Genomic DNA, 13,761 nt, shown 5'->3' on the forward strand with positions numbered 1-13,761 from the left:
ACACAGTACAAACCTTTAAAAAAGCTACAAATCCATCAAATGCTCATGAATGTTTATCAAGAAGATACAAGGCTAACATGCTTAACAAGTTTACAAGTAAAATAGACACATTTTGCTTGTAAGCTAAAAAGTCTATTGTTTACTAAACAGCAATTTCAAATAGTTATTTATCTCTTATGGGCGGCGCAGTGGTAGCGCTGTTAGGAGACCCAGGTTCACTTCCGGAGTCCTCCCTGCGTGGAGTTTGCATGTTCTCCCTGTGTCTGTGTGGGTTTCCTCTGGGTGCTCCGGTTTCCTCCCACAGTCCAAAGATGTGCAAGTTAGGTGGATTGGTGATCCTAAATTGTCCCTAGTGTGTACTTGGTGTGTGTGTATTCATTGTCTAACTGCACATGACATCTGACACTAAATTACCTTACCATAAAGTTTGTAAAAAAAGATGCTGATAATTTTTTTTATGATCATCCAATTTACTGATTATCAGGTGAGTCTTTTATAGTGAAAACTGGCCAAGTTATATTGGTGAGTGATAGATTGGTACATAAGTAGACTTGTTTATACAGTATATCTGGGCATTTCCAAATCCACACAATCAACCTATAAAAGAAGATTCAGTATAGCGCATGACTAAACAATGAAAAGGGTGCTGGTCAATTATAGGGCACACTTATGCAGGACAGGTCAAATGACATGAGAAGAAAACCTGACTACTAGGAGACAAAACAGCTTAAACATCAAAAGAAGGTGCAGACTTTGCAAGAGAGTGATCAAAAGAGGATTTGTATGCAGGATTCCTAAGGTTTGAGGCAGTAGTGCTGAAATTAATTTTTTATACTGACTCGTAAAACTATAAGGCTTTTGTCATAATATTGACAGCACGTCAACAGAATCAGCTCTAGTTTTAATCTTAACAGAATTTCTTTCCCTCTTTCATATAAGTTGAATCCATATATAATGATAAAATACTTAATTTATAAATGGCTTTTTTTTTTAAATGCTGGTGTTTTCATTGTCAGTTACAATCTTAATAAATATATATTGTTCTTTGTTGTCTTTTCTTTATTTTTAGATTAAAATGGGAAACTCGGAAAGCCAGTATAGCCCACAGCCTTCCAAAAGCCATGCTCTCCTTTTTTCTACCAAGCAGAAACCCTGTTCCTTGAGGCTTCGAAGCATCCATGCCAAAATTGAACAGTCGCGCTCTTCACATGGCTGGGGAAACAGCAATAGCAACTGCAGTAGCAGCAACAGTTCAGGTTATAAGGCACGGGCCTTGACCAGAGGCTGTATTTCTCAACACAAAAACAGCCAACCATACTCTGCCCGCCACTGTGACTGTGGGACAAAGAGTAATAAGAGCACCCCCAATGGGAAACATCAGGCAAACTCCCCAGGAAGTTGTGACACCAGTAATAATGTTGTGCTTCAGACTGAGAACAACTTTTGCTATGTTCCTTGTGATGTGTCAGATGAGTGCAATGGGTATATCAGAAATGGTCATTCAACTTACGAGACCTCAACATCTGAAAGTACCGAGGACAAAAGCAGCCCAAAGGTGCTTATTAAAACACTGGGAAAATTTGATGGCAGTCTAAGGGTGGAATTTACTAGTGGTGGCAACAACAACAACAACAGGTTTCCCATTGATGACTCTAATGGACCAGTAAAATTATTGAAATACAGTCCCACCCTGGAATTGACTCCTAGCAATCCAGATATAGTAAGACGACATTGTCGGACATCGTACGACAATGTGAGTAGTCTCACAGTCGGAGATTCTGGAGTACGGACTAGTAAGGGAAGCTCATTAAGCTCTGATAGCTCCTGGTATGACTCGCCGTGGGGTAACACAGTGGAAATTAATGAAGCCGACAGGATATATCCAGCCATTAGGACTGCTGACAGAAGTACAGGAGAAAGTGTGTTGCACAGCAGTCAAAATGTTTTCAATCAGAGAGTATCTCCAATTTCTCTCCAGGATCTATACAGGGAAACTAACCTCGCACCAGCCTTTGCAGCTGAGAATGGACTTTCGACAGAATACCTCAATGTGCCAGTTAGTGGCAGCCGCACTTCATTTGTGTCAGACACTGACATTGCCTTTGACATTGAATCTGCCACTCTGAAACCATTCTCTTCATTCACTCTTCCTTGCCGGAAATCTAGGCCCATTCAGGAGGCCATCACCAAAAAGGATACTCTGAAAAGTCGAATGAGACGTATTAGTGACTGGACTGGAAGCTTGACACGCAAGAAAAGGAAGCTGCAGGTTAGTCAGTGCATTTTTTTTTTATTTATTCTCGTAGTGTTTCAAGAACTTTTTACATATTAATATTTTCCTCAAAATAATAGTTTGCCAGTTTTGTGCTGTTTACTTACTGTGATGAACTTGGAAGCATTAGCATTATACTGTATTTTGTGACACATGCTGATCAGATTAAATCTTGTGGATAGTCATATTTAGAATTTTGATGTGTTCTGATTTTTTATTCTTCTAGTAAGAATGGTAAATTCTGTCTTACAAGTGATGTAGAATGTGGCCATGTAAACGCCCAATATTTCACTGCCTTTCTTTTGGTAACTTCAACTACTGTGGCTATACTGTATATAGCTGCACAAATACCACAAAGTGTCAGGTAGTGGCCGCCATATTTTGTTTTTGTTATATCCTGAAATTACTTCTGACATAGCAACTATTACTTACAAACCGTGCTCACCATCCAGTCTAACCCCATTGTTAAGGGCAGCGGCAAAACAGATACTCTGATACTGTAAGTTGAATGAATCTTTACAGTCATTCCCAAAAGTGGTGCTGGTGAATTTATTATTGCTGCATTTTCAGAGAGCCTCATTTTATGTAAGAGTTGTTGAAGACACTTCCCTAGGATGTTTGCATCATCCCTCCTCTCCTATCCTTATTGAAAATCATGGGCATTTTGGATATGAAGTGATGAATGTCGCTAATCTCACCTCACCACCACAAATCCCCTGCTGATTTTCTTTGACCTTATGTGCTTGGAATTTTCTGTCATATTCTTTGGCTATTCATTACCCTGAATTGGAGTAAGAGGGGTAAGAAAGTGATAGAAAACGAATGGGCTTTAGCTTACAGATAGATGCCCACTGATTGTATTGTTCTTAGAATTTAATGTGCTGTTGCTTGACACTGCCAGATAATGTATTGCAGTACAGTGTCTGAAAATTATTACAAAAAATATTAAAAATGTCAATGAATGCAATTATCTTGAAGTGTTTGCTGACTGGGTCTACATCAACTGTTTTCATATAATGCAAATAAAATGACTATGCCCCCCTCCCCCCAATTACAACCATTCCCAGGGAGAGTGTCAGGAACAGATTTCACACTACAGGGAATTTAATTCCTGGCACCTTTGGAGGCCTGGCAAATCCAGATTTAATTTGTCAGCTTTTTAAGGATTGCCAGAGTGGAAGTGATAACTTGACAGCTTTTTGGCTACACCAAGTAAAGTGGAATAGAATGAAGCCGTTTGCCATGTGAAATTAAAATGTAACACTACCACCATCCCACATGCCAAAGAATGCCCACCATCTGTACATGAAGGTGCATAGAACTTTATTAGCAAGAGTACTACAGACTGATTCAGAGAAGTTAGGATGTAAAGTTATAGCGGAATCTCAGTCACTTCACATGAGTAAGCAAGAAGGTAGAGTGACTTTCAGTTTCATTCACATTAAGTACATCAGACTTTCCTTGAATTCACACTAAGATTTAATGTTGCTGAATAATTCAGCATAATCTCTCTAAAATGTACCAGACATCATATTCATGTAACCCCTCAGCTGGCTAGACTACATTGGTTTCCTGTCTGCATAACAATGTTTGGCTATATTGATCTGAAATCAAAAACCCATTTTGCTACATAAATCAGAAGTTTAATTTTATTGGTTTACTACTTTATAATTAAACATTTACTTTAATCAATGTAGCTCATATCTTTATTTTTTAACTGGTGGTAATGTTTTAATTATAATATTTTTTTGTTTACAAACATTTATTTATAAATCTTTTATATAATATTTTGTGAGAGGTAGATTTCAAATCTTGCATCTAGCTACTTATAATTAGACACTTTTAGTGATCAGTTAACAAACAATTAGCTTTATGTGGACCTATGACCTTATTATTAATTATTATTATTATTATTATTATTATTATTATTATAACTTTATTTATATAGCACCTTATCATACATATACAGTACATGCAACTCAAGATGCTTATGGTTACAATTCTAGCTTCCTTGCCATTCAGTCTCACTGACCAAATTTAAAGGTGCATAAAACCTGAAAGTAAATTATAACCAGTACTAAACTTATTTAAAATTACACACACAAAAATGGTAAAAATAATAACCCTTATTTTTAAAGTTAATAATATAACTGCTATGTGGCATTTATTTAAATGACACATTTATGAGGTGCTCAGAGGCTTCATTTTTCTTGAAAAATAATTAGAAAAAATGCCATTCAAAAAGAGAGGTCATTTTTTAAAATGTGAAAAAGAGTAATCAGTATTCCCCAAGCATATATTACAAAATACTTAAAACTGACAGCTTGAAATTGCTGGATTTTTCTGCTCCTGCTTTCAATGTTTTGTGCCAAACCTCTTTGGTTTCCCTGAAAATAGCACAGCTGAAACTGAATGTTTGCTTTGCTTCCATCTCCTAGCTCTTCTGAGGAGGCATAAAAACAGCCAGCAATGCAGTTGGCTTACAGAACAGCTTAAATGGCTAGCATGGTTTTTAAAAGAAGAAATGTTGCCTTTATGCTCCTCCATAGAATCACAGGTGATAAGTACCCCATTAAAACTGGTTACTACATGAGCTTTGTGCCTTCATTTCCAAGAAAAATGTAGACTTGTTATATGTTGGCTTTATGCATGGATCTTGAAGACACTGTCAACTTTGAGACTTCATATGAATAGACCTTGGGTTCACAATCTTGTAGCTAGAAGTGGTGATTAAGTTGAGCTTTCTATAGGTGGGAAAAACTCATCAGAGTGGCATTCCCACATGCTAGTCTGCATCCTCTCCTGCAAAGTTTAAACAGCAAAAGGCATCTGAGAATTATAATGAACAAGTATGAAGAAGGTGGCATAGTTTTCAAAAAGGAGAAGCACATTTTTAGTCAGAGTGCACCTTAATTTTGAGGATTTCTCTCGAAGAAGCAATATACAGTGTATTTGTTAATATAAAAATTACTTTTACAATATATTTGATTATTATTGATCAGTCAATTACAGGCTTATGTGATTTACGTTTCATGACATTTGCAAGTGTTTAGAGAGTACAGTGTGCTGTGTAGTCTCTGTGTTTTTATATTATACTAGCTGCACCCCGTGGCTGCGCCCACATAGTAATGAAACAGGACAAAATTTGAAAATCAACAGACGTTGGCACTATATCTGATTGTGTTCAGCTCTGAAGGGAGATAGTTCCACGCATGGGGAGAAAAGGACATAGCCGTGATATGTCTGGCAGTCAGCAGCTACCCTCTAAAACATATGGAGCTCTGATCTCACTCTAAAAAACGTCAAACTTTACTCCTTAACAATCTGTAGATGATAATGTCTGTTGAACAAACAGGTATCGCTAGCTAAGTGGAGGCAAGGTGCACTCCAACACGTGGGAGAGGTAGACCAACTCAAACAGAGGCTGGTGAGTGAATGAGGAATGCCCCGCCCCCCTGCTCTCGGCCCACAGCAACTTTCTTGGATTTGCATAAATTCATCGGTGCCGCAAGTACACTATAGAACTTAGCGTAATGAGAGAAGTCGCAAAATAAACCGGAAAGTTTAAGCAAATTATAGAAAACAACCCGATCTAAATCTGTTAAGTAATTTTCTCATGAAAAGCGGACAGACATACAGACAGAACCCGCTTGGACCACGAAATTTTTAAAACCGCTTCTTAGTGAGCACCTATTTGCCAAGGGTAACCTACATTCCAAGTCCTCATGGTTCGGGAGATTTCATGATGAGTGAGTCAGTGGTATTTGGCTTTTATATACAGTATATACTGTATGTATATATGTATATGTATATCTTCCTCCATAGTTGTATCAGGCACGATGTAACTCCGAAATGCTTACGATTCAAACCACCGACGAACACTCCGAAGATGTCAATCATCATATAACAATTCACAAAACGAGTTTTATACGAACTTAATCACAGAAACACACCGCCAACAAAAACACTACAGATCCGAAACTATGAAGCAACGTTCTAAACTCCACACAACATGTGGACAGATGATTACAGAGGAATGGACCAAAAGGATCCAGGACACACCTTCCAAATACCGTATTTCTAAACGAGATACTCAACAAAAAATGGAATAAACTCACTGGAAATAAAACATACTAAACCTCAATCTGGAGTATACAACTTATCCAAAAGACAGCTCTCCACCACAGAACACAATATTCTCGCCAGAGGAATGAAATTCAACCACAAAGACGCGTCCGACATGAACTTCCTAGGTTCCCTGGAACACATCTTATTAACCAAGAAAATACCGACTGAAAACGCATAAGAAATAAGGTGCAACATTGCCAGCCAGTTAAACACAAGACAACTGACCACACATATTTCAACAAAAGAACAGAAAGCTCTACGATCGCTAGGGAATAATAATAGTATCATTATCACACCAGCCGACAAAGGAGGCGCAACTGTCTTATTAGACAAGGAACAATACCCCACAGCAATGGAAGAAATGCTTTCTGACACTGACACTTATCAACAGCTGAATAATGACCCAACTAAAACCACACTTAACAGAATAAACACCACTCTGACCATGCTTCCGAAATAACAACCGCCTAGACCAGGGGTCCTCAATCACGGTCCGGGAGGGCCGCAGAGGCTGCAGGTTTTTGCTCCAACCCAATTGCTTAATAAGAAGCAGTTATTGCTCAAGTGACACTTCTGCTTCACTTTAGTTGTCTCGCTCGTTAAGACTTTGAGCCCTTATTGCTTATTTTAGTCTTAAACAGTTGTAGTCTTGGTTTTTAATTGCTCCTTATTAGCAATAACATGCAAATGACAAAAGAAACCAGAATTTCTCCATTTAGTTTGTTTCCATTTACACATGTGTGTATTTATTATGCACTATTGGGTTTAATTAAATACTTGTGAAGAGAAAAAGTGAAGGACTGAGAATTACTCATCCATTTTAGCCTTCAAATCATTTGGATGATATCCTTAGAAAGAGGAAGCAAATCTAGGCTATGAGAATTACCTGACAGAGTTAAAGCACTAACAAGCCATGAAATTAAATTATTGGCAAGAATTGCTTTCTAATTAAGCAACCGGTTTAGAACAAAAACCTGCAGCCACTGCGGCCCTCCAGGACTGTGATTGAGGACCCCTGGCCTAGACGCACAGAATTATTACAAAATGAAATCCAGCGATGCTAACTGCCCCGAATTTTACGGACTCCCAAAAATACACACAGTAAAACACCACTGAAATTCAGACCAGTGGTCAGCCTAATAGGTGGACCAACTTACAACTTGTCAAAGACTTTTCCAGATGCTCAAACATTTAACTTATGACTCTGAATATTCGGTGAACAGCGCTGAGTTGGCATTGCAACGCTTGAAAGATGTATCCATCGCTGAAGACGAGGTCAAGGTCTCGTTTGATGTTGTGTCGCTATATACCATGATTCTGATTCATCTGGCCACAGAAACACTATTAATGAGACTGAATAGTGACCCCACCATAGAGACAAGAACTAAGCTGTCCACTGAAGACATAATGCACCTAATATCACTTTGCCAAAACACTCACTTTCATTTCAATGGCATATACTACATTCAGAAAGAAGGCATGCCAATGGGATCTCCGTTATCAGGACTCCTAGCGGAAATGGTAATGCAGTGATTTAAAAATGCGGCTCTATCCCAGTTCACACCCAAAATTTGGATATGCTACGTAGACGACACATTCGTCATATTAAAAAATGGCCAGCTGAACGAGTTCTACAACCATATCAACACAACATTCCCTGCAATCCAATTCACCATGGAAAAAGAAATGAACCGACACATCATTGAAAGAAATAACGATGCCATCCTGACCACTAGTGTTTACTGTAAGGAATGCTATGCAGACAAGATATTATACTTCACCAGCAACCACCCATTATCACATAAACTAAGCTGTATTAAAACTTTATTCAGAAGAGTCCACACCCATTGTAATACGAAGAAAACAAAAACAAACGAAAGACGCTATCTTTTCCATCTTTTCACTTCAAAGTGATACTCAGACATTCATTAAACAATGCCTACACACAAGACGCCAAAATTTCAGCAAACAATTGACTCGAACCAAACCCCCCCCATCCCACCTGGTACACACTTCCTTATCAACACAGGGTGTCTGAAGGTGCAGCACGCATCATCCTGGCCAAATCAGGCATCAGAATAGCACATAAGCCTGTAAACAATCTGCGCACTGTCCTTTTCAATGCTAAAAACAAGAAATCGACAGGAGAAACACGAAACACAGTTTATAGCATTCCATGCAGTTCTTGCCCAGCGGTACACATGGACAAACATCAAGAAGAATTGCAACAAGTATACAGGAACATCGCAACGCCATTAGAAGGTAGGACTCACGATCACAGATCTATACGCATACAAAATCAACAGGACATACATTTAACTGGGACAATGTACAAGTAAGATTTAAGGCCAGTACTAAAAGTGCCAGAGAACTGGCTGAATCTTGGCTATTAGACAAAAACGCCATTAACAAACATTTGGACATAAACCCAGCATATGCAAACTTAAGTAGAACATATTCATAATAAATAAAATGTTACAACCAATACCCCCCCACCTACCTAATTTTGCTATATATTGCCTTTGATTCTTGTATGTCTAAGCATTATCCTGTGATGAAGGCTCCGGGTAGGAATAAAAACTGCTTTATGGTACATGATTCATTTTTTCTCCATTGGTGGATCTCCAGCTGCTAATATGCAAACCATATCACAGACCTTCGCTTCCATATATATAATATAATATACAGTGGAACCTCGGGTCACGAACGTCTCAGACCACATACAAATCGGCTTATGACCAAAAAGTTTGCCAAACTTTTGCATCTGTTCACGACCACACACTCTGGTGACGAACAAGCCAGTTTCCCTTCCGGTTTGTATGCACGGATGATTTCTGCACGTGTTCAGTCTCTCCCTGTGCATTCCCTGTATAGCGAGAGAGAGAGAGAGAGAGCGCCCAAGCAGGGGTGTTTTGGCCTATACTTGATGGGGCAGAAGGAAGCGGTTGCTCCAGCTGAGCGATCAAGGAGCTGGAGTAACCAGAAGAAGTAAGTAAACATTTAGTTTACTATTATTACACTGTGCATTCTATGGTATAATTAACTATTTTTGTGCTTAAAAATCTTTTAAAAAATATATATTTACATACAGCTTGTACGGTCCGGAACGGATTAATTGTATTTACATACAATCCCAAGGGGGAAATTACTTCGGGTTCCACTGTATGTATGTATGTATATGTGTGTGTATATAATATATAAATATACAGTCATATGAAAAGTTTGGGTACCCCTCTTAATTCTTTGGATTTTTGTTTATCATTGGCTGAGCTTTCCAAGTAGCAACTTCCTTTTAATATATGACATGCCTTATGGAAACAGTAGTATTTCAGCAGTGACATTAAGTTTATTGGATTAACAGAAAATATGCAATATGCATCATAACAAAATTAGACAGGTGCATAAATTTGGGCACCCCAACAGAGATATGATATCAATACTTAGTTGAGCCTCCTTTTGCAAATATAACAGCATCTAGACGCCTCCTATAGCCTTTGAGTGTCTGGATTCTGGATAGAGGTATTTTTGACCATTCTTCCATACAAAATCTCTCCAGTTCAGTTAAATTTGATGGCTGCTGATCATGGACAGCCTGCTTCAGATCATTCCATAGATTTTCGATGATATTCAAGTCAGCAGACTGTGATGGCCATTCCAGAACATTGTACTTCTCCCTCTGCATGAATGCCTTTCTAGAGTTCGAATTGTGTTTTGGGTCATTGTCTTGTTGGAATATCCAACCCCTGCGTAACTTCAACTTTGTGACTGATGCTTGAACATTATCCTGAAGAATTTGTTGATATTGGGTTGAATTCATCTGACCCTCGACTTTAACAAGGGCCCCAGTCCCTGAACTAGCCACACAGCATGATGGAACCACCACCAAATTTGACAGTAGGTAGTAGGTGTTTTTTTTGGAATGCGTTGTTGTTCTTCCGCCATGCAAAGCGCTTTTTGTTATGACCAAATAACTCAATTTTTGTCTCATCGGTCCAAAGCACTTTGTTCCAAAATGAATCTGGCTTGTCTAAATGAGCATTTGCAAACAACAAGCAACTCTGCTTGTGGCGTGAGTGCAGAAAGGGCTTTTTTCTCATCACCCTGCCATACAGATGTTCTTTGTGCAAATTGCGCTGAATTGTAGAACGATGTAGATACACCATCTGCAGCAAGATGTTCTTGCAGGTCTTTTGGAGGTGATCTGTGGGTTGTCTGTAACCATTTTCACAATCCTGCGCTTATGCCGCTCCTGTGTTTTTCTTGGCCTGCCAGATCTGGGTTTAACAGCAACTGTGCCTGTGGCCTTCCATTTCCTGATTCCATACCTTACAGTTGAAACTGACAGTTTAAATCTCTGAGATAGCTTTTTGTAGCCTTCCCCTAAACCATGATACTGAATAGTCTTTGTTTTCAGATCTTTTGAGAGTTGCTTTGAGGATCCCATGCTGTCACTCTTCAGAGGAGAGTCAAAGGGAAGCACATCTTGCAATTGACCACCTTAAATAACTTTTCTCAAGATTGGACACACCTGTCTATGAAGTTCAAAGCTTAACGAGCTAATCCAACCAATTTGGTGTCAGTATTGAGCACTTACATGCATTCAAATCAGCAAAATTACATGGGGACCCAAATTTTTGCACAGCCAGTTTTTAACATTTGATTTAATTTCATACAACTAAATACTGCTTCACTAAAAATCTTTGTTCAGAAAACACCCCAGTACTCAGATGTTCCTAGGAAATTAAAGACATACCACTGTTATCTTTTTTGTTGAAAGTAGGGTAAATTATTATGCAGGCTGAGAGGGTTCCCAAAGTTTTTCATATGACTATGTGTGTGTGTATATATATATATATATATATATATATATTCTCAGAACTGCTTAGTGCTTTTGAAAATTGCAGTTGGGTGGAGCCTATCTCAGCAGCACTTGGGTGCAAGGCAGAAAAGAAACTCTGGAGAGTTTGTCGCAGGGTTCACCCACTCATACACCCAAAAAGTGGTCAATTTTGAATCTCAAGTCAACAGAACCATCACGTCTTTGGGAATGTGCGAGAATAACTTGCAGAACTTCAATGAAAACCAGGCAGATATAAAAACTCCACACATAAGATTATCAGGCATGATATCACTTAGCACTGCATGCAATGTTGCCAAGGTCAGTTTGAATAGAGTTTGTTATTACATGAATAAACAGACTGAAGGCTCATTTAGAATGTTAAACAAGGCACCTTTATTTGAACCTGTACTTGGTACAGAGACTGAATGCAATAGATGTTTTAAACTATAATAGAAACTATAATAGAATAGAATTGATGAATATGACAATCAATGGTTGGAATCTGATTATTTTCTTTATCAAAACCTTTGTGGTCTTGTCACATGTCCCTTTTGTTGAAAAATACTGGAAAATTTTAGAAGATAAGGGACTTAAAATGCAAAAATAAATCTACTTGGGAAATGTCTGCAAAGAAAACATGGTGCTGTCTTCTCACTCAAGACGTGCTGTTTCTGCCCTTCTGGAGGCATCTTTCACTGCATATTGGGTCAGTGAGTTTGGATAAATTTGACTATTTTCTAATAGCAGGGTACTCTTAACTCTTAACATAAATACCACCAACGTGACTTAATCAAAATAAAAAGTCCTTTGGTATGACTTCATATTATGGCCTCGACTTGGTCTTCTTGCCTTCACTGAGAGTTTGTCAAGTCAAAGTAATCAATCCATTTTTTTAAACCTACTTTATTGAGTGCAGTATTGTGGTAGTGCAGTGGCTTTGCTGAATACAATGGGGAACATTACATGAACCAGACTGATGGTATACCAGTCTAACCCTCATCAATATACTAATTGTTTTGTGAAGAAGTATGTGTAAGAAATGGGAGCTGTAAGAAGTAACCCTCACAAACATGAAATCCTATTAAAGCATTATAAGGCAGTACCGTGAGACATGTTCATTTGGAGAGAATCATCTACTGTATGTTTCATTTTTGTTTTTGTTCATAACAATGGAGTCTAATAAAATATTTACTAGTCCTCTTGACATTGTTTCTTCTATGATGCAAAAGCTGCATTAGTTTAATTAAATTTTTGTTTTTATGTCTGCTGTAACTGACATTCTGAGAAATTTTGGTGTAATTATATAGGTATTTTTTCCACCCAAAATGATTATAGGGTAAGTTTAGACAGTAGAGTGAACATTTTCACCACTCACATTACCACACTGACCTGAATTCTCCATTTGAAGTATTTCTGTCGAGAATTATGCATTTACCGTACATCACATCCTGCAGGTGTAGTTTTACATTTTTGACTGTATCTTCCAAAAACATGCTGCCACTTCTTAAATTGTTGTTGCGAGGCTTTGAATTAAATTGTGTTATTGCGATTTTTTATTTATCTTTAGTACAAAAAGTTACAAGTCCTAACGTGCTGTTTTGTGTGCACTTCATGCGTTGATCATTCTGATGTTAAGGTGTGTGTGCATTACCTATAGTTACATAGCAACTGCATTTATTTGTTTGCATTGAGAAGAATACTTCTCTGCAAAGACACAGAAAGATGTAGTGTGGATTAAATGTTTACTGTGAGCATTATAATGCTAATGATATTGTTGTTTAACTTATTTAAGGTACCATATATTTAATATTTCTCTGGCAAGCAAACAGATAGTACGGTAGAAAAGAAAAACTGATAGCAGTGTGGAGAGGCTTTATGTCTGCCATGGTGGCTGCACTGTTTGGTGATATGTGAATGCAGCAATAATGAAACTGGTGGCAATCTCATGCCTGCATTTTGGTAGTATGGAAGTGAAAAACTCACGCTGCCTAAGAATTTGTTGTGCTTGGATGTCTCAAACTGGCCAAGTTTACAAGATTGCAGATTACCCCCAGCTATGTGTGAAAAATCAAAGGTTATGATGGAGAGGTGTTGCTGTCATTATTCATGAAGTATAGGATTGGTGCGAGTGACCTGGGAAATTTCAGGGAACTTGAGAACAATTTAAAGGCCAAAACCAAATCAGTCATGTTTTTCTGAAATCCTTCCATCACCAGGAAAAAAATACTCAAGCTGAATCTAATGTTTTGTCGTAATCAACCAGAGAATGCATGGTGTGAACACATTTTTACTTTTCTCAGCCGCTGGAAAGCCAGTCAGCAAAAAACACTTTATCATCAAGATGGACTTGCATCTACAGGAAAAAGGGGAAAATATTCTAGGAGCAAAGATCTTCCAAGGAATGTATAAACAATAAAATTAGATTATGTAGGGTGGATGGGAGACCTGATGATGACACTTAAGAAATAACCAACCCAACCAGATGAAGCAAAAAATACGATTAAGTAACATTACTTTTTAA

General features: G+C 38.1%; 1 protein-coding gene across 4 annotated transcripts in view; it reads left to right on the top strand.

Moving 5' to 3' along the window:
* Positions 1 to 13,761, top strand: part of tiam2a (TIAM Rac1 associated GEF 2a) — a 324,201-nt gene that overhangs the window by 180,001 nt on the left and 130,439 nt on the right. For all 4 annotated transcript variants that reach the window (XM_051925155.1, XM_051925156.1, XM_028797416.2 and 1 more), the window contains one exon: positions 1,070 to 2,269. In XM_051925155.1, coding sequence (XP_051781115.1) covers positions 1,076 to 2,269 — 1,194 coding nt within the window. In that variant the 5' untranslated portion in view covers positions 1,070 to 1,075. The remainder of the gene's footprint in view (positions 1 to 1,069; positions 2,270 to 13,761) is intronic.

The sequence above is a fragment of the Erpetoichthys calabaricus genome, chromosome 3 (assembly GCF_900747795.2).
Source record: "Erpetoichthys calabaricus chromosome 3, fErpCal1.3, whole genome shotgun sequence".
NCBI lineage: Eukaryota > Metazoa > Chordata > Cladistia > Polypteriformes > Polypteridae > Erpetoichthys > Erpetoichthys calabaricus.